Here is a 22,750-nt window from a genome sequence, read left to right as displayed (position 1 = left end):
ACCCACCCCTTCCCCCAAGCTGACACATACACATACACGCACGCACACATACACGCACGCACGCACACACACACACACACACACACACACACACACACACACACACACACACACACACACACACACACACACACACACACACACACATACACACACATTGCATCTTTCTATATTCACAATGACTTTTCATTGACTTCAATTAATTTCTACAGCCTAAGCTTGACCATTTCCCTCGACCTAATAATTACCAATACATGCCTAACCCTAAACCTAACCTAAGCTCTTTGCACACCTTAGATCTAAAGCTAGCCCCCAACCACAAAACAGCGTTAGTTCTTATGGGACCCTTATGGGAATGTAGTAGTTCTAGGAAAAATGGGTTTTCCAAGGTGAGACATGCTAAGAAAAAATACACACCCATGAGGGATGTCAGCATGGGTTCACAGCACAGTCACAGACGTGTGTGGCTGAATGAGTCTATTAAAAGGATGTTGTGAAGTTCTAGCATGGTGATGATACTGTATCTGTGTCCTCTAGTATGAATAAAGGTCCACTGCATCTACACAACTCAAATACAGCCTGGTTAATCCAAGACGTTGTGTATCTTAGGTTCTTTTAACCGGCTGGTAGATTTCCGTAAATCCAAGCCTTCTGAGTGTGTCCAATCTTCCTAAACATGTGTGGTAGATCTGCTTTATTAGTTGCTTGATTTCCATTTTAATAGGGATGGACAGATAGACAGTAATTTAACCATAAAGGTTCTTTGAAAGAAGTGTGTGCTACTTTGTAAGGCTTGTCACACTAAATGCTGGGATTTGTTGCACAGCTGTGGATGGCATATGATTTTAAAATGGTCCCTCATAAACTTGTAAGTGAATGTAGTCCTCGTTGTAGCTGCAGCCTGCTTTATGGCCTGTTGGTTGGTGACAGATTAACTGTTTTTGCAGTGCCTGACTTAACACCACCACCTGCGTTTGCTCTCTTCCACACATTGGCCCACACACCATTACATATTGCACAGGCCCTATCGTAAAGAAATTAGTTCAGTCAGGGCCCTTGCACTAAAGCCTAATTAAATAAGCACTAAGCGGCCTTCTGCCTCTGAACTCCACAGGTAACCCAGAAACAATGGTATGAGCACTTAGGGACTCTGTCTTTCTTGATCTAGTTTACATCTTGAACATACTTTTTCTGGACTGGTTGAACTGGTATAGTGCAAACATAAAATGTTTTAGATTTAGCACTGCACAGATAACATTTGCTGTTGGATAAGATAAACCCTCCAATGTAAATATAGTTTAGATTCAAATCAAGTTGTAAATGTGCCTCCATCCCCAGGTTAAAACTCATAGGCAGATATTCAAATTTACTTCTAGAATAGAATCTGGAATGGTTTGTTTTATTATGTAATGATGCTAATTATATGTGAAAAAAGTTTACACTTTCTAATGTTTTCCAAGATTATGGAGTTGATTAATTTTAGATAAAAAAAAAATACAAATTCAAAAAAAGATACATTCCTGTTGACTGAGGTTTGAAACGATGATTTGAAAAATATTTTTAGTAATGCTTCCTTCTAGGCCTTGTTTCCCCTTCAAGTATTTTATTTCTAAATATGTGAAATATTTTTATTGCAGATTTTACATAAATCTTAAAGTGACTGACTGAATAAACATACTATTAATGGTAAAAATATTAAACTTTTCAAACACTTTGTTTAAAGCTGGTTTATTTACATGCCAAGGTTATCAGCTAAGTGGGCCAGCTAACATATTAGCTAATGTATACAGTAGACACCGATAGGAACCATTATTTCCAACACCATATCACAAGGAGTCACCAACAGCATTTATCAAAGCAACTATACATCTTCACTGAATACATTTATGGCAACAACATCACAGTTACAAACTGAATTTAGGTCATAAAGTTCTAATAAAACACCAGTAGATACCAAATATTTTGCTCTTAGTGTTCTGAAACTGAAGCACAGTTTTTGGGATTACGTCTGAAAATAGTTCAGCTCGAAAAGAAGATTAAACATTGTTCCAAAACTTGTATCTCCTCTAAAACAGAAGTAAATCTATGTCACATTTTTATTCCATATATATATATAAAAAAGAAATTTAAAAAATTCCCTTCTCACCCTCCACGGGTGGTTTCTTTCATCCTCTTGGGTCCTATATGCTTTCCCTGCCAGCATCTTGCACCCTGCTGCTATGTGCTGGACTGTCTCAGGGGCCTCCTTGCACAACCTACATCTTAGGTCTTGTCTAGTGTGGTAGATCTGAGCCTCTATTGCTCTGGTGTTTAGGGCCTGTTCCTGTGCAGCCAGGATGAGGGCCTCTGTGCTGTCCTTGAGTCCAGCTTTTTCCAGCCATTGGTAGGATTTCCTGATATCAGCCACTTCAGTTATTTGTCGGTGGTACATCCCATGTAGGGACTTGTCCTCCCATGATAGTACCTCCAGCACCTCATCCTCTGTTCCCCATTGTTTGAGACATTCGCTGAGCACATCGTCCGTTGAGGCTTTGTCCTTGATGTATTTATGGATCTTGGATGTTTCATCCTGGACAGTGGCTCTCACACTCACTAGTCCTCTGCCTCCTTCCTTACAGCTTGTGTACAGTCTCAGGGTGCTGGATTTGGGGTGGAACCCTCCATGCATGGTTAGTAGCTTCCGAGTCTTAACATGCGTGGCCTTTATCTCTTCCATTGGCCAGCTAATTATTCCGGCAGGGTATCTGATTACTGGTAAGGCATAGCTGTTTATCGCACGGATGTTGTTCTTGCCATTGAGCTGGCTTCTCAGGACTTGTCTTATTCGTTGGAGGTATTTGGCTGTGGCTCCTTTCCTTGTGACCTCATCGAGGTTGCCATTTGCTTGTGGTATTCCCAGGTACTTGTAACTGTCCTCAATGTCTGCTATTGTTCCTTCTGGGAGTGAGACCCCTTCTGTGTGGATGACCTTCCCTCTCTTTGTAACCATCCAGCCACACTTCTCAAGTCCGAATGACATCCCAATGTCAGTGCTGTAGATCCTGGTGATGTGGATCAGTGAGTCGATGTCTCGCTCGCTCTTGGCGTACAGCTTGATGTCATCCATGTAGAGGAGGTGACTGATGGTGGCCCCATTCTTGAGTCGGTATCCGTAGCCAGTCTTGTTGATGATTTGGCTGAGGGGGTTCAGGCCTATGCAGAACAGCAGTGGGGACAGAGCATCTCCTTCGTATATGCCAAATTTGATGGACACTTGTGCAAGTGGTTTACAGTTGGCTTCAAGGGTGGTTTTCCACAGTCCCATCGAGTTTGCAATGAAGGCTCTTAGAGTCCTGTTGATGTTGTACATCTCTAAGCATTCAATGATCCAGGTATGTGGCATTGAGTCATAGGCTTTCTTGTAATCAATCCAAGCCATGCACAGGTTGGTGTGTCGGGTTTTATAGCCTCGGGCGACTGTGTGGTCTACAAGGAGTTGGTGTTTGACTCCTCTGCTGTTTATGCCGATGCCCTTCTGTGCCTTGCTCATGTATTTATCCATGTGCCCGCTTATCTTATATATATATATCCATTCCAGCTAACGTTCCGGCGAGAGGCGGGATCACCCTGGACAGGTCGCCAGTCTGTAAAATATTTTCAGAGCAAACCAGTTGTCTGTGAACCCTTTTGATCTGCATAGTCCAACTAGCACTTGAAAAGGTTCTGTCTAAGTAATAATAGTATGGAATGTGTTGAGTGTTTTTTTAAAGTCATGTTTGAACTTCAGTGATTTCTAAATATGTTACAGTCCATATCTCTTTAATTCCTCAATAATTGACACTGAACACTCTTTATGTTTGTCTGTAATAGTTTAGCATAAAACAATGTCCAGATAAATGTAATGAATACATTTTTACAATTTTAAGTCATCCTCAGTGGAAGGTTCTCCACTGTCCTCCCAACCTTGTCCTCCCAAGGTTCTCCACAAGGCTTGTTTAACTTTAAATATATTCATAACTATGAACCAAGCACTAGCTGTCATTGGTAGCTTGAGTCTAAAGCTATCAGTGTTGTCCTTCAAACATCCACATTGGCCAAAGCCTGGTGTGATAAACGTAAAGCTCTTCCTAACCTTCCGCCAAGCTGTTATCATCCAGAAAAGCTACCGCAGTCAGAACCTTTGATCTGCCTGGCTCTCTGGCTATCAGCAAGCAGAACACTGACTACAGACTACTGTGTGCGTGTGGGGGATTGTGCGCCGTCAGGGCTGGCCAATCTCCACTCCGCTGCAGGCCAGTGACAGGTGCTAATGCTGGGGCGAGAGGTTGCACGGGCGTCTGTGCTCCCCACAGTGATAACACTGACCGACCTCCAAAAGCACACAATAACACACGCACTCTCACACACAGTGGCTTGGCTTACTGATAACTGCACTTCAGAGGCATTCTGTTTGTGTGTGTTGGATTGATTTTTCTAAGGATTCCTCTTCAGTGCCAGCAGGCCTTCCTTCAAAGCCTTCCATAAGAGCCTGTTATATCTGTGTGTGTGAGTGTGCGCGTGTGCGTGCGTGCATGCGTGTGTGTGTGTGTGTGTGTGTGTGTGTGTGTGTGTGTGTGTGTGTGTGTGTGTGTGTGTGTGTGTGTGTGTGTGTGTGTGTGTGTGTGTGTGTGTGTGTGTGTGTGTGTGTGTGTGGTTGTGGCTGTGGCTGTGTGTGTGCGTCAAACAGCAACCCTGTGCTTTGCCTTGGTATTCATATATCATTAGGTGTTGGATGGCAGTTTATTTAATGATGGGAAACTGGGAAATGTAAAGCTGGGAAATGCAGCGTTGCTGTCCAGCAGTGGCAGACACAGACATTCACTGACACAGCAGATGTTAACAGATTCTGGGCTTTCCAGGAAAAAAGAGGATCTGCTCATCCTTGTCTCTACTTTCTCTTTTGATCTCACCTTTCCTGATATTTCTCCCTGCTTGATTCACTGTTCCTTTGAGTGTGTATTGACTCCAGATAGATGGAAAAACTGACTGGAGGAAACACAAAAACCCTTTAAATCTATCCGGATTTGCTTTGCTAACCTAATAATCTGAGAAAATTCTTTGATTTGTTTTAAGAACTTGTAGCTTTATCAGAGGTTTCAGAGTACGGATGAATTTTGTGCTTTTTTGAGGCCATTAAGGTTGAATCTTTTCTGTTTACAGTTTATCCAAATGTTTTCTCAACTGTTTTGCAATTTTTTTGGGCAAAATTTTCTATCCAGTGCTGGATTTAACAAAATAGCATAACTTCTTTCAAATAATGCAGCTTCTCTGAGTTTAACTTTAAGTACAACACTTCAAGATGTTTATCTATAAATTGTAATATGGTTAATATATCTTGTACAGCTAAGTTAGACAGATAATACTTCCTAACAGCCTAAAGCGTGGTACAACACAATCTTTTACACCACTAAAAATGGTCCTTATTTAAAAGATGAACCATTTAAATGCTCTTTAGTTACACAAGGACGGGCGATTCTGTTCAGACAGGAATCACATGAACATCACAGCCTCACTGTTACATCACTGCCTGGGTTTCAGAGGTGGTAGTGAGTACTTTTTTGAGTACTTTAGAAAGTATTGTACTTGAGCATATCTTTACTCAAGTAAAATTAAAAAGTAGCCATCCAAGAAAATGACTCAAATAAAAGTGAAAAAATTTTGGGCAAAAAAGTTTCCCAAATTCTGAATTATTAACTCGATTATATGATTTAATATGTTTAAAATAATGTTATCAGACAGAAATTTAAAATTACATGTAATTTCTGCTGTTTTAAAGATTAAAATGAAAAACATAATACAGATAAGTGACATAATTGCAAAATAACAAATTTAGACAAAAGGAAACATTTTCCAACTGAATTATTTTAAATATAAAACTTATGAAACTAATATTTACAGCTGGTAGTTTATACACACACTGTAACACTTCCAGTCTTTACTGGATAGATAAAATAACTGGACAGATAGAAAATATTACAAGAACAACCACGTTCAGGTAAAATCAAGCAGTCCTGAGTAAAGATAAAAAGTACAGTATAGCCTCGCAACTCCTAAAGGGTATTTTTTTTCCTAATATCCTACTAAAGTAGGATATTAGGATATTTATTAATTTCAACTTAATAAATGAAATTAGTTACCACCCACCTCTGCTAGTTTCATACCACTGCTTCTTTGATGCTAACTACGGATCAGATGATTTTAGTTTGGGGCGATGTCAGCTGAATTATTTATGAGTAATTCCCCATCATAAATAATTGATGGGGAAGACTATACTTTAGAAAGTATAGCCTTTAGCTGCCTGACCAATTTCTAATTTGAAATACAGAGTTTGCATTAAGCAGATAAGGTTAATTGTTTAATAAAGTTCTTGAGGCAAAAACACTTCCGGGGTTAGTTTTGTCAGTAAGTATGCTATAATTTAATAGATATCATTTAATTAGATGTTCATATCTAATAGGCTTTCCAGTCATCCAATAAGCTGACTGTTGCTTGTCATTTGTGTGGAGCTTTTAGTTGAAGACATGGTTGAGTCCTGCTGTGATGGATGTTATGAAAACAAATTAGCATTAGCATTCTAGCTAATACTGAATTTTCTGAGTATTGGAGTGAATTAAGAACACAGCAGGTTTGGAATGCTTCATTTCTTCAGTGCAGGGCACAGCTGTGGGGTGAACTGAGAGGCCGGCAGGGTCTCTGTACCAGACTCAGTGTGGCCCTGGTTCTCTGAACTACATTAGATGATTGTGCTGTTTTTATTATTCTATTTTAGAAAACATCAACTAAAGTTTTGTTGTTGTTTTTTATCTAATGTACATAGTTCTTGCTTCAGAATGAGTTTTTAAGTCATGTTTTCTTGCATGAAATACTAAGAAATAAAACTTAATATTACCCAGATCTTTGAGCACAGTTAATGCTGGGTGATGTTCATTTCTCAGATTTATATTCAACCTCTGGGAAAAAATAGAATGCCACATTAGCTTTGGCAGAACTTTGCACCAGCAAACAATGAATCTGTTTTAGCAACTTTACACATATTTTGTTTTAGAAATATAAAATTATGTTTCACAAAAGGTAATATTTATATACACAATGGAACTGCTGCTGATTAGAAGAACACCTTAATGTAATAGCTGGAATTTGCTTGGTCCTGTGTTGTAAAAAAAAGTCCCAACACCTTTATCACTTCATACTGCCAGTAGGCACAGTTACCCAGTAAAATGGACAGAGGAACAGAATAAACCAGTTGTTTTAGTGTCTGCATGCCTGGCTTGTCACACACAAACACACAGAGAAGAAGTAGGTTGCAGACTCTCTGGCTCCAACATTCGAGATCCTTCTGATAGCTGAAAACATGGAAGACACAGAGGATAAAAGATTAAGATGCAGCAGAGGCTTGTGTAGATTTGCTTTTGACAGGCATGAAGATTAGGTTGCACTTAGAAGAGGTCTGGAGTGTGAGCGGCTCCAAAGCAGCTGATCCGCTCCGCTGTGGCAAACTAGTGTGCTGTAAATTCATTTCCAACCAGATAGGCAGGGGTCGGCAAGTTTGGTTGATTCAACATGTGTTTTATTTTCAAAACTGGAATAACTTTTGGCATATTCCTGGCATTGTTTTAGAGCACAGTTTCTAATTTCCTGTCGTCCAGCATTGATCTCTTCCTCAGTAATGTACCTCTAGCTCACTGTGTTGCTGTCACAGCTGACTCAGCAGAGGAAATCTCAGCCAGCAATCACAGAGGTTATGGGTGTCATTTCATTTCTTCTCCTGATAACACAGAGAAAAATGCTGTTGATGTTGCTGTGTTTCACTTATCCCATTATAATTTACAGAACTTTAGTGTGTTCTGCTTTTACCAGTTATGGTTTGGGCTCAACATAACCATGCATTGAATATTAAGATCACAGTCAGGCTTTGTATTGCTGAATAAAGTAGCTTTGTTGTTTCCTGTCTAAGTTTTGCAGAAAGATTTGGTGCTATATGTAAAAAAATTCTCGAACTATAAAAGAAATATAATAATATGATTATCACTATAGAGTGTATATTATGGACATTATTAGATTAAATTAGAATATTTATTGCCATTGTTATTTTGTCAGATTAAAAATGTTTTTAAAATAAAACCTGTAAGGACATATTAAATATAAGCCCATATTTTTGCTAAAGATGTTTTTTGCTCTGACATTCTTTATATCTATATATATATATATATATATATATATATATATATATATATATATATATATATATATATCTGACAAAATCTGTTATTTTGTCAGATTAAAAATGTTTTTAAAATAAAACCTGTAAGGACATATTAAATATAAGCCCATATTTTTGCTAAAGATGTTTTTTGCTCTGACATTCTTTATATATATATATATATATATATATATATATATATATATATATATATATATATATATATATATATATATATATAAAAATTTCATTCTCACCCTCCGCGGGTGGTCTCTTTCATCCTCTGAGCTCGGGTCCTCTACCAGAGGCCTGGGAGCTTGAGGGTTCTGCGCAGTATCTTGGCTGTTCCTAGAACTGCACATTTCTGGACTGAGATGTCTGATGTTGTTCCTGGGATCTGTTGTAGCCACTGCTCCAGTTTGGGGGTGACTGCCCCGAGGGCCCCGATGACCACAGGCACCACTGTGGTCTTCACCTTCCAGGCCTTCTCCAGTTCCTCTCTGAGGCCCTGGTATTTCTCCAGTTTCTCCTGCTCCTTTTTCCTGATGTTGTAGTCACTTGGTATTGCTACATCCACCACAACGGCTTTCCTCTGTTCTTTATCCACCACCGCAACATCCGGTTGGTTCACCATTACCATCTTGTCTGTCTGAATCTGGAAGTCCCACAGGATCTTAGCTCGGTCATTCTCCACCACCTTTGGGGGTGTTCCCCACTTTAATCTCAGGGCTTCCAGTCCGTATTCTGCACAGATGTTTCTGTACACTATGCCCGCCACTTGGTTATGTCGTTCCATGTACGCTTTCCCTGCCAGCATCTTGCACCCTGCTGTTATGTGCTGGACTGTCTCAGGGGCCTCCTTGCACAACCTACACCTTGTGTCTTGTCTGGTGTGGTAGATCTGAATCTCTATTGCTCTGGTGTTTAGGGCCTGTTCCTGTGCAGCCAGGATGAGGGCCTTTGTGTTGTCTTTGAGTCCAGCTTCCTCCAGCCATTGGTAGGATTTCCTGATATCAGCCACTTCAGTTATTTGTCGGTGGATGACCTTCCCTCTCTTTGTAACCATCCGACCACACTTCTCTAGTCGGAATGACATCCCAATGTCAGTGCCGTAGATCCTGGTGGTGTGGATCAGTGAGTCGATGCCTCGCTCGCTCTTGGCGTACAACTTGATGTCATCCATGTAGAGGAGGTGACTGATTGTGGCCCCATTCTTGAGTCGGTATCCGTAGCCAGTCTTGTTGATGATTTGGCTGAGGGGGTTCAGGCCTATGCAGAACAGCAGTGGGGACAGAGCATCTCCTTGGTATATGCCACATTTGATGGACACTTGTGCAAGTGGTTTACAGTTGGCTTCAAGGGTGGTTTTCCACAGCCCCATCGAGTTTGCAATGAAGGCTCTTAGAGTCCTATTGATGTTGTACATCTCTAAGCATTCAATGATCCAGGTATGTGGCATTGAGTCATAGGCTTTCTTGTAATCAATCCAAGCGGTGCACAGGTTGGTGTGTCGGGTTTTGCAGTCTCGGGCGACTGTGTGGTCTACAAGGAGTTGGTGTTTGGCTCTTCTGCTGTTTATGCCGATGCCCTTCTGTGCCGTGCTCATGTATTTATCCATGTGTCCGCTTATCTTAGCCGCTATGATGCCTGATATGAGCTTCCATGTTGTAGGGAGACAGGTTATTGGCCGATTGTTGGATGGGACTGAATCCTTTGAGGGATCCTTCTGTATCAGGATCGTGCGCCCTTCAGTTAACCATTCAGGGTGAGTCCCATTTTGTAGCAGCTGGTTCAGTTGAGCTGCCAGTCACTCATGGAGGGCAGTGAGTTTCTTCAGCCAGTAGGCATGGATCATGTCAGGTCCTGGTGCTGTCCAGTTTTTCATACCCGAGACTCTTTCTTGGACATCTGCCACAGTGATGGTTACCGGGGCTTGTTCGGGGAGGTTGCTGTGGTCCTCTCGTAGAGAGGTTAGCCACTGTGCATTGCTGTTGTGGGACACCTCCCTTTCCCATATGCCTTTCCAGTATTGTTCAGTCTCCAGCCTTGATGGGTCTGCTCTGTTGTTAGTATCCTGCCATTGAGAGTACACTTTTGCTGGTTGGGTGGAGAAGAGCCGGTTAATCCTCCTGGCTTCATTCTCTCTTGTCTATCTCTTTAGGCGGCTGGCCAAGGCTTGGAGTCTTTGTTTGGCAGTTTTGAGTGCTTCTGGTATGGGCATCTGGCTGTACTTCTTAGGTACTGATCTTTTCATTGCACCCCTTTGGAGCTCTGACAGTTGGCTCACTTCCCTCCTTGTTATCTTGATCTTAGCCTCTAACCATCTTTTCCATGGTGGATATTGGGTCTCATGGTTGCTCTTATAGCCAAGCATCTCAAGGATCACTGATGCTGAGTTGTATATCAGCTCATTGGTTTCTGTTATGGTGTTGGTAGGGATCGTTCTCAATGCTGCATTCACATCTTCAATGAGACTTTCTGATGGTACTACACTCAGCCGCTGTAGTTGGCGTTGGGGTTGTCTGGTGTTCATTCGGGCCATGATTCTCTCTCTCAGGTCAGCTGCTGCCTAGTTCAGCTTTGATAGTTCGTTCATTACTGGGGCTACATACCCAGTCTCTGGGGGGGTAGTTGTAATTAACTCCGCCCTGTCCTGACATCCAGGCTCCTCCCCCTTGCCGTAGCATTTGTGTTGTACCTCGTCAATCTCAAGTTGTGATAGCAGTTGTCGTTTGCGGATGTTGCAACACTGAGCTACTAGTTGTTTAGCAGTCATTTTAGACTGGGGATGTCGAACTAACCATTTTTCCCACAGTCTTTGCATGTAGCCCCTCTGACTAGGGTTACTTGAGTAGTAGCATTCCAACAGATCCAGGTTTTCATCTCTCGCCCATTTCCGTCTTGTTCCAGTAGCCCATTTGTCATCAAGGTGCTCTGGTTCCTCAGCACCTGACGCAGAACTTGTTTGGCCGGGCGACGTCTGAGCCGGCATATTATGCATATCAATGTCTCTCATGGTATGAGGTAGGCTATATAGCTCCAAGGGTCTTGCCTAAGGACCCACACTGGATAGCTCAATTTCACTGTTGTAACTTTTTGCCCCAGCCTGGATTCGAACCCGGGTCTCCCGGGTGGAAGACGCGGAGGGTGGAAGACAACAATACCACTTCATGTTTTAGGGTTTAACACCAAAAAACATTCAAGAATTTTGCACACAGCACAGAACATTCAGTCTGTTGTAGTACATTTTAGGCTTAATGTTTTATTAATAAATAATTGCTGTGGTAGATTAGCTACCGCTTCTACTTTACTGAATTATTTAAACAGAAACTGTAGCCCACAAAACGCACATTTCATTAAAAAAACTAAACAAAAACATCTTATTGCTGTCTTACCTTTACGTATCAATGAAATCCATGCACCGCTAATTCTGCACAAAAATATCCGTTCATCCAAAGCCAAGTCTATCCTCGGCATGTCTTTTCTACTCCGTTTGAGAATCATTAAACTGTCTCGAAGCAAAACTTTCAGCTCCGGTGTTGGTCTTCCTTTAGTTATTGTCTCCTGCTTCAATTGAAAATCCACTTTAGAAAACTGTTTAAGTGTAGATATGTAGTCTTTCATGTTTACGTCGGAAGACAGGAGAAAACAAATATATCACTGTACTTTACATATTTACTGTATGGCTAGCTCCATGGCTAGCTCACTGTGTCTTACTCTGCAGTTGTGGAGTCACAATATCTGGGATCATGAGCGCCCCCTGCCATGAGGCAAGAGAACTGCTTGCCTCACCTCGAGTCTGTTGTCTGCCGTTTCTGATCGCTCCTCCGCACACAAAACACGATACACACACAGTTGGTGACAAAAAAACACTGTACATTATATACATAAGCGAAATTATGGAAAATCAGTCCATATATTAAATATTTATTAGCCATTTCATTGCCGGCGTACAGACGGGACGAACATGCTCCCATAGAATGGCAGCCAGTGCAGTTAGCAGTGTATATACACATATATATATATGCAGATATATATATATGCTTGTGTGTGTAACGTTTTTTACTTTGCAAGTCGAGTTACTTAAACAAAAATATTCTAATATTCTAATTTATAAAATGAGGGGTGTATGGTGTTTATTCACTCTCACTTTTGTGTCTAATTTATTTTAACACTTTTAAACAAATACTTAATATTAATATTAATATTTTCACACAGATGTAGACTAATTAATTTCACTCCCAGTAAAAACAGATATGAAGCCTTAAAGTAAATGAATCTGTTTTTTCAGCAGCATAATCTTATGTCGGAACATTTAGTGTGTGTACATTTACTCAGAAAAAAAATCATGTTAAGAAACAATGTTTTTTGACTAAATCAATCTCAGCATAGTTATTGGAACCCCTGCTGTTGATATTTTGTACAACCAACTTTTCTTGGCCAGCTCTTCCACCTCTCCCTTCATAAGATTGGAGCATACTGAGAAAATGATCTTTGATCAGTTGTCTTTAGACAATCTTTCCAGATGCCTGCAGGTCAGGGGTCACCTCTTCTGTTCCGCTAAGCCCCCATTGGCCTTTGGGATATAGATTTGGGAACTGAGATGGTTATAGCTGAAGGCAGATTTTATGTTTGATGACGGGTTTCTGTGTTGATTTGATCATATGTTCTGGATCATCATCCTGGTTAAAAATAAATAAATAAATAAATAAATAAATAAAAACACTAAATAATCATTTTCAGTTTTCTGGAAAGGCCACAAAATTGTTTTTAACATTTTCTGCAGTTTATAAGAATCCATAAGGTTAAAGTTCTTTGTCAGGCTCTGGGTTTTGGGTTTTGTTATTTCTTTTGTTCCTTAATTTTTTCTGTTAGTTCTGCTTTTTTGTCCCCATTCCACTGCAGTTATTCCTTAGTGATTCTAGTTATATTTATTTCTGTTTGTAGTTATTCTTAGTTACAGTAGTTTTAATATGATTCTTTAGTGTAGTTATTCTTTAGTGTTAGATTTATTTCCTGTTCCCCTGCGTACTCTCTGTCGCCCCCTGTGCCACTCTCTTTCCCTCTCACTCTCCTCAGTCTCTTGCTTCCTTCACTCACACCTGCGAGCTGTTAGCTCATCAGCCTAGGTTCTCTGTCTCAGCATCCAACCTCTCCAGCTTCTCATTTCCAGCAACTCCTGTCCGAATTTTTTATCTACTCCTGTCACTTCTTCGTTCTGCCCTGTGTTCTCCTCATATCGCCCTTGCTGGTTTTCTTTCCATGGATTTTTGGTTTTCATGTTTTTGCCGTGGCTCCCTTTGATTTTTGTAAGCTTGTTTTTCCATATTCTTTGTTTAATCGTCAAATTCATTGGCCACCTCTGTCGCCTGCATTTGGGTCCTACAACAACCATCTACACATCTTGACATTCTTAAGTTTGCTAGGAAAGAGAAAAACACAATTCCATATATTCATTACTTCTTTGTCAGTTCCTGGATGACTTAAGTTAATATAAGCCTCAACTTACCAAGCAATATCGTTTCAGTTGGTCCCAGCAGAGTTAAGAAAACTCCATGTTCACGTTAATTATTGTAGGACAGTAATTGTTTCTCCAAAATATGGTTACCATGTAAGTAGTGTCTATTGGTTGGAGACCAGCTAAGTCAAAAATTACCCTCATTGCTGCAGTTTTTAAACTATTTATTTTCTTACCATCCTCCTCAATATGAATGTAGGCAGGTAACTAGTACATTTGCATTTTATATACATACCATAAGGGAAATAATGTCTCATAAATTTCTAATTAGAGATTCATAGAAGCTCAGATCAATTTAAAAAGTCTAAAGTTATGAATAATAATTCAGTTTTAAAGTGGTTGTAGGTGTACCAAAACCTCTTCCCCAAGTAATTGTGTTAAACGCAATCCTTTATTGTTATTATTATTATTATTATTATTATTATTATTATTATTATTATTATTATTGCCTCTGGATTTTTTTCCTAACTAATAAGCAATAAAATAATTCATACCTAGCATGGTTATTCCTGTTATATACTGTAACTTTATAGTAATCAGTCTAACCTTGAGAAAAACACATTTATGTATTCGCAGGGCAGTTTGATGGGCGCGGTGTTACCCTGCTGGAGGTATGTGGGAGCTGGCCCGAGAGCTTCGGCGTGCCCAGGCACCATATTGGATCGGCAGACATCAGCGATGAAGGCCTGCGGGAGAGGCTAGCCGACGCCATGTCTGAGTCTCCTTCAAGAGACATAGTGGGCTCTGCTACAGGTTGGTAGAGGATTCATTTTGTGTAATCACACTCATTCTTAAATGAACACACATGCTTTTCATATAAATAGAAGTATTTTGTCTACTTTTCTTTTAAAATTAGGCAAGAGGATACTTAAAATCTTGGCATAATATTCCCACTCAAGTTATTTTAGTTTAGCTGTGTTTTGTTCTGGTATGTTTTATGTACATTATTAAATCACCAAGTTTAAATCTAAAAAGAAATCAGTCTTAGTAATAATATAATTTCTTCTCTAATTTTTGCATTTTCACATATTAGCAAAAACTAATAACGACATTTCCACACATTTTTTGAGAAGGTATTGGATGCCCATTTCCAAATATCTTCTGCTTTTAGCTTTTTCTTACTTGCATTTTTCAAATTACTACTTCATTTATCACGAGAATTATTCAAACCAACCTGATATTATGTGGAAAAAAAACAATTGTCTCCTTTACTTAATCATAAATTTACAACAATTAAGCACATTTTATTGGTTCTGTTTCACTAGCCACACTGATGCCTTATTACAGCCTGACCTGTGGAATCAATAAATGACTTAAATTAAACCTTTTTGGCAACTTGAATACCAGGATTCTCAAGCAAAAGAGATTTTTTTTAATCTCAATGGGATATTCCATTAATAAATAAGAGAAAAATAAAATAAAATAAATCAAGGCAGCAAGTCCTGGGGCTTAATGGTTGGAATCATAACAGTAGACAGAATATTCTTGATGCATTCACTGGCTCTCATTGCTTTTGCAAAGAGCTAAGAAATGTGAAGCCATTGCTCACACATTTGAATGTCACAACATGTTTATTTCAGCAACCTGATCAAACAGAACTGTCATATCTTCCCTCTCAGGATCCCAAAAATATGCAAAAAGTAGAAAAATGCCTCTTTGTTCCATATGAATGTGTGCCCTTCAACAGAAAGAAGCCTCTTCCTGTAGGTGAGCAGTGTTATTTTACCTGCTAAGGATTTCCCAGCAGGGCTTTTCTGACCATTTCATACACATTAAGAGTTCCAAGTGTCCTCATGTGGTGTTGCTCTTCATCACACATTTCATTATCAGTGTTCCCAAAGTACCTAATTGTCTTGTGACCTCACCATGGCATTACCCAGCAGGCAGTGCAGTCAGCTCAGGATGCAGTGATTGATCAGCTCAAACAGACTGAAATGTTCGGCTTGTGTTTGTGTGTTAGAGCTCTTGGTATATCTGCACCCGTCTTGCTTTGATATGAAGCTTCCTGTCTTTGTGTGCGTGCGTCCGTGCATGCGCATGTGTGTGTGAACCAGGTTTTTATATCCTTGGGGGGACCTGTGTGTACGTGCATGTGTGTGTGCGTGTGTGTGTGTGTGTGTGTGTGTGTGTGTGCGTGTGTGTGTGTGTGTGCAGCAGACATGCCGTTGGCCCCGACAGTCCAAATGGTTAACTCGTTTAGGAAGCGGCAGTGAGCCCCCACCGTCCCCCTTCTTAAGTGAACAAGAGCTCCTTTGATTTAAGTGTATGTATGTGCACAATATTGGGAGGAGGACACTTCCACAGAGGCAGCTACAGGAATGGGAAGGGTATTTTGTAGGGGAGTGGGGGTCACAACACTGTAATGGATTTAGCATCGACTATCAGCCCCCCTCCACAAGCCATATTCAGCTGCTGCTTTCTCCCCCCACACCACATCTTTCTCTCCATGTAAGGACTTAACCTTATTTGGACTGTCTTTCTCTTCCCTCTCTTTCTCTTCTCATCACTCTTTTCTACCCCCTCTCATCCCTCTTTTTCTCTTTCTTCATTAGATTAGACATTGGAGGCTTCTGCTTGCCACCAGTCAGTTGCTTCTTGCTCTCCACCATCACATCTAAACCCCTTCTGTTCCCCTCCACTCCTTTTTAATGTAACACAAAATTCATTACTGATCACATTACATCAAACCTTACACACATGCAGGCACACACACAATGACACTATTTTTTCCTGTGCCTTGAGCCATGATGAAGACATCATCCTCAGGGAATGTAATGGACTTGTTGGTTTGTCCATCCATTCATACAGGCACAGAGGCTTCAATCTTTGCTGGTTAATCTAATTGCGTAGCACTTCTGCCCGGGAACATATAGGAAATGTCCCTGTGTCTGCTGTAGGCAGCAGAGAGCCATGTGGGACCAGGGGTTGTGGTTTCATTAAACGGGGACATAAATTCAGTTGTCATTATTCATCCTGGTTGCAGAATGACTGATGGATCGACTCTGTGACAATACTTGATAACTTGTTAACTGAAGAAATAATCTGCATATGTAACTCTTGGATTGGTTCTATTTTATCCCTAAAGGCCATATTCACATTAAACACACACAGTACTCATATGTACAGTGTGTGCACCTTACATTACACCTTGCCTTGAAATAAAAAAAAGCTTCAGTGCCATCTATTGGCATATTGAATTGCTTATATTGACATTGCAAAGTGAGCAATGTGGGACTCTCTGCTGCTGTTGGTCACTGCAACCCATAATTTCAGCCGTAGTTTGCTTCTTTTACACTGCAGATAATTTTTTAAACATGTGCATGTCTTAGTCAAAAGGTATCATTGCATTGCTTTGGTGTGGAGTGATTCAGATACTTTATCAGACACTCATGTTCTGTTGTGTCTCTAATCTCTTCTGGATTGGTTTGCCTTCTGATTTGCCTGTGGTTCACATATTCTGGGTCTGGTTGCATGCACCAGACTGTGACATGTATTCCATGATGGTTTGTAGATGAACTGCAAACTGCATAATGTAGAAATGTGACTGACATGTTGGATTGAAGTTTTCTGACCCACATGCAGGAACACACATGAAACCGGTAAGTCTTTGGTACAATGAAGATTATATTCACTTGAATTTTGTCAGTGATTTATAAATATAAAGTGATGCGCTCCGCAGGGAGTGTGGGGGTCCTGGCTGGCTCAGGTTCTGTTAGGAGAAGGGAGAAGTTAGTAGACACCAGGGTTGGGGGATTTGAGAGAGGAATGCAGGGTGAAGCTTACAGTCTCTTTGGCGGAAATGGGCTCTGAGGGAGGGGCGTGGATCCAGGTGAGTGTATCTGAGGTTCTGAGGTGTTAGCGGGGGAGAGCAGGTAGGCCATGAAGTCTGGAGCTTGCTGATTGCTGGAATCAGCTGCAGGTGGGTCAGCCTGCCGGAACTCTCCCATGAAGATTATCTATATGAAGAACACTCATTCGAAAGACAAAACTGAATCCTAACAGTGACACTGTGCTAAATGTTTAGCACAATAAACATTGTGTTAAGTGATATGTGCTTGTTACCCGTTGAATGTATTTTATAGAAATACATTCAGTTCTTACAGATGAACATTTGTCAGGATGGACTTTGAATTTTGCAGAGCCAGTGTACGCAATACTCTTTGTGTGTGAGTACTTGTTTGGCTATTCTATTTAGGATCATTTCTGTCATATTTATTCATCTTTTAAAACTGATGGGCCTTATGAGGATCAAAGCCTGGTCCTAATACAGTAGACCCCTTGTTTGGGGCATGGTATTGGGTTGTTTAAGGTTCACCTTACATCTATACAAGTAATGGTTAGAATTAGGGATAATGTCTGGGTTAGGTATAAATGCAATTACTAAAATTAATCCAAGTTGTACAGGCAGAAATGCAACAGGCTATAGAAATGAATAGAAAATGAATTATGGAAGTCAATGCAAAGTTCCTGTGAAGACGGAAAGACAGACTGTGTGCGTGTGTGTGTCTGTAGGTGTGTGTGTGTGTGTGTGTGTGTGTGTGTGTGTGTGTGTGTGTGTGTGTGCGTGCTTGCATGGTTGAGTATTTGCGTGTGTGTGTGTGTGTGTGTGTGTGTGTGTGTGTGTGTGTGTGTGTGTGTGTGTGTGTGTGTGTGTGTGTGTGTGTGTGTGGTGTCTGGAGCCAAACATGGTTACCTAAGAAAATCAACAGGCAATGAAATGGACTATTTAAAGAATTTGTGTTCTAACACATTGTCCCTGATAGAAGTCATATGAAATACTAAATGTACATGGCAGTCAAAACCCAAATCCTAACAGACAGGAACAGATTAATGTGTTGGCACCCCTGATGTGTATCAGTAAGTTCAGGTCTTATTGCACTGATTTTGTTCATATATCTAACCTTTGAGTGCATTTATTCAGTTGGGAAAATTGCTTTTAACTAAATTGTTGGTAGCATTAGTGTTGGTACCTGTGATATGAAGGACTTTTTACTATGTCCATTTGCCAGTAGGACAGTACCTAATATCCTCCTGGAACATTTCAGAAGGTTTAGGGATACAGATAGATACAAACTCTTTACACAGTCTCTCCAGATCACCCAGAATCCTGAATAACTATATTATTAATAATTAATATGGGTAATAACTAATTATTACCCATAAAAAACTGTTGATTTTATGTCCGGATAACTATTTCTGCATTGATTTGTTCATATTTTATTGGTCATTATCCTGCTGAAAGACCCAATGGTGATCAGTTTTCTAGCAGGGACCACTCTTTTTTTTTTTTTTTTTACATAAAATCTTGGTATACCGGACCTAACCTTGAAATCTGGAGAAAAAACAAATGCATTGTCGGTTACAAATCCAGCCTTCGAAGGATGCAGCCCTTCACTTCGGACACAGCTAAAGGGTTTGGTATGATTGACGCAGTACAGTGTGAAAGCAAACCGCACCAACTGAAGATGGATCAAATGTCACAACAGTTTTAGTCCCCAATCAAACCGAGTCTACCTGACTATCAGGTATGAAAACATCCTAAGAATTATTTTTTACCTGCCTTAAGTTCCTGTTCACTTTGTATTGCAATCAGATATATTGGTCCTTCTCTAGCCTAGTGGCCAGTTACTAAATGAAATGGAGCATTGTGTCATGTCGTATTCACATGTCTTTATATGAACAGTATTTGCAGTCTCTGTGCATATACATGTGCCTTTTAGTGAGGCTTCAGTGGGCCAGGGCAGATGGTATCTTGCTCAGTGTCTCCCTTTAATGGGAGCTGTGACCCCAGCAGTTAGAAACACAGTGGGGTCGCTTACAAAGTCCTTGAACCTGATTGCAAACACACACTCAGTCCTGGCTCACCTGTAAACACATAATCTTCAAGTATTTTTCCTGTCATCTGCTTCAACATGGCTGTTCAGGTCATTTATCAAAAGTTTCAGCTTTATCTATCTGTTTTTCAATGCATACTGGCACGTTGCTGTTTACAGTTGTTTCCTTCATGCCTCCAAATTTAGTCTGCAGAATAACAAACTAAAACAGATTAGACTTTTTCCTGCTCTTCTATGTGTCTTTTCACACATATTCAGAGGATCAGAACTGGAATGCTTGTTGATGTAACAAATCACCATCTCCCTGACATTCTCTTCCAACATACACACTCATAAACTCACACACATACACAAGTGTGTGCATACTTTTGCAGATTCACAGAGAAAACAAAGATTCCAGTCAGAGTAATGGGGCTCTCACGCTAAGGCCGAGACCCGGCGTCGCCAGCTTGGAGGGCAGGTGACACTTACAGAGAGAGATGGACAGACAGACAGAGGGAGAGATAGAGCTGAAGATGAAGAAGGGAAGCAGAGAGGAGAAGGGAAAGGGGTGGGGGAGGAGGGTCTCACTGACGACTAAAGCACTGGGGCTGAAATTAGATTTTGCTCCAATGATATAATGTTGCTAACTAGATTTGGCTTATTGGTGCCTACCCAACATAAATTCCATTGAAGCCATATGGAGACTACTGCTCAACACAACCTGGTGTTTCAGCTGCCTCGGGAACAATGGTACCATTTTCTGTCAGTTTACTTGCATGATGTAAGTTTACCACATCCAGTATTTCCAAAATTTGGAGGGTTTCCAGCTGTACTTCCATTTAAATATGTTTATTTAAATGCTAATAGCTGTATTAGCTAATTAAAAAAAACACCAGACATCAAGTATTAACAACTGGAGGTGTGAGCAATATTTTAATGAGTGGATCACTCTGGTAGAATGGTTAATTATAGATTACTTCCAAATCAAGATGCTTGGTACCCATGAGTCTCATGACCGTTCATGTTCCAGGTCAGCATTTCTTCATCAGTAAAAAAAAATAAACATAGAAAAGCTTAAAGTTCCTTGCTTGGTTACATTTTTCTTTGATTACAGATAGATCTGTTTAGAGCAGAGCTGACTGATGGGTGTTCAATACTCTGGAGAATAAAATTTGGTTATGGTCTGTCATCAACTGATATTTAAATCCATCATTCATCATTGGCAGTTTCATACCACAAAAATCACTAAATGTTTGAATTCAGTTCAATATTGCATGATGAACTGTAGAAATAAAAACCATATGTTAAAGTAGAAACATGTTTTTTGTTTCTCCTGCTGCTTTTAATAGATGAAACGACTGCTGACATTTCCCACCTGAATAGTGGATGATGATGATAACTCTAGATACCAGTAAACTGTGGTCACTTTGGCAAAACAATTTGTGGTGTGTGTGTGTGTGTGTGTGTGCGTGCGTGCGTGCGCATGTGTGTGTGTGTGTGTGTGTGTGTGTGTGTGTGTGTGTGTGTGTGTGTGTGTGTGTGTGTGTGTGTGGTGTGTGTGTTTGTGTGTGTGTGTGTGTGTGGTCATTTAGATCCTCTTTAGGACCTTTCTGGTATATTCACTAACCTTCTGAAGACCGATGGGCCTTACATTCTTCCTAATGCAGTGAAGCCCCTTTTTTTAAGATTATGGGTTAAGTTTATAGGTATGGTGTGAATTAAGTTTATGTTACATTCCAGGGTTATGAAAATACTGGTAGCGATTAGGGGAAGGGTATGTGTTTGGGTTAGATATAAATGAAGTTACTAGAATGAATTAAAATCAATACAAAATTTTATGGCTAGGAACAGTAGTGTGTTAAAAATTCTCTCCTGGCAACCATTCCATGCAAACCCACATCATCACCCCTCCACCATCATGTTTACCAGAAATGAGGTGTTTTGGCCAAGACTTGGATTTGTTTTTGGTCTAACATCTCCACTTTCCTCTAATTTGCTTAAAGGGAAATGTTCCAGAATACCGCCATGTTCATAAAGAATTCCTGCTTCAATCATAACAGCAAAGTCAGACTTCCTCACTCTGTTTACAGTAAAAGTACTGTTATAAACTTTAAATATTAACATGCCTGCTGAGACCTGTGCAGTCTTTAGCCATATTCTGACTGGATTAGTTTTACCTAGGGACCACATACTATTTGTAATAATTGCAGAGACGTTGTTAATCCCGAGAGAATCGGCAATGTCAGTAATTTGTAAAGTAAAAAATCCCCCGCAATTGCGGGGGATTTTTACCTACTATATTTTGTTGAATTCCCGGGCCATGTAATAATACTAATACAATGTGAATAGGCATCTCTGTGATTTGGACAAACGTGCAGGATCCGAAACATAATTATGCGATTTTTCTTTTCCTAGGCGCATTTCTATTTTCTTTTGGCTGAGAATGGAGGCTCCTTTGGAGGGCAATGAAAGACCAGCAAAACCCAATTGATCCAAAGCAGCATCAAAAAGAAAAGACTTAATAGAAGGAGCAAAGTCAGATGAAAATGGTGGTTCACATCATGCATTGCATTGTGCGGTAAAAATGATCAAGTCATTGCTAAAAGCTTTCTACCTTGGTATTGTTCAAAAATAGTTTCCAGTATAAAAGTTTCTAACTTTGAAGAGGTTTTCACACCTACTGATGGCAACTTACATGATTAACACTGTTTGTTGACACTTTATTCTCTCCTTTCCTGCAGAAGAATGAAATTTTGTAGTGTTTGAAGACTTAGTTTACTAAAATTTTATCATAAAAATTTTGTCGACTAAAAAAAGACAATTTTGATGACTAAATTATGACTGAAACTGACTGAAACTAATTTTAGTCAAAGAACTAAGACTAAAACTAAACAAAAACTTGCTGTCAAAATTAACTCTGGGAAGCACCAAGAATTAGTGTTTTCATGACTTTGTTTAGCCTTTTGGCTTACAAAGTCTGTTAAAGAAAATATCACATATGGTGATTGTTTTGATGTTCTATTTACTTCATCTTAATATCTCGTTGGTTTCTGCTTGTTGTTTTTTTGTTTGTTTTTTAATGTAATTCTATTCAAAATCATCATAGAAATAAGCATAACTTTTTACTAAACCGTAAATAATTTGATTTGACTATGGTAATTTCCACATTATAGAATGCATCTAAATATAAGTCAAACC

General features: G+C 39.9%; 1 protein-coding gene across 2 annotated transcripts in view; it reads left to right on the top strand.

The window, feature by feature from the left end:
- bcas3 (BCAS3 microtubule associated cell migration factor) overlaps positions 1–22,750 on the top strand; it is a 357,170-nt gene that overhangs the window by 309,595 nt on the left and 24,825 nt on the right. For both annotated transcript variants that reach the window (XM_088011438.1, XM_088011439.1), the window contains exon 23: positions 14,313–14,489. In XM_088011438.1, coding sequence (XP_087867564.1) covers positions 14,313–14,489 — 177 coding nt within the window. The remainder of the gene's footprint in view (positions 1–14,312; positions 14,490–22,750) is intronic.

The sequence above is a fragment of the Poecilia mexicana genome, unplaced genomic scaffold, assembly GCF_051168715.1.
Source record: "Poecilia mexicana isolate PSO_F unplaced genomic scaffold, ASM5116871v1 scaffold_13, whole genome shotgun sequence".
Taxonomy (NCBI): domain Eukaryota; kingdom Metazoa; phylum Chordata; class Actinopteri; order Cyprinodontiformes; family Poeciliidae; genus Poecilia; species Poecilia mexicana.
This window is presented reverse-complemented; position numbering and strand designations above follow the sequence as displayed.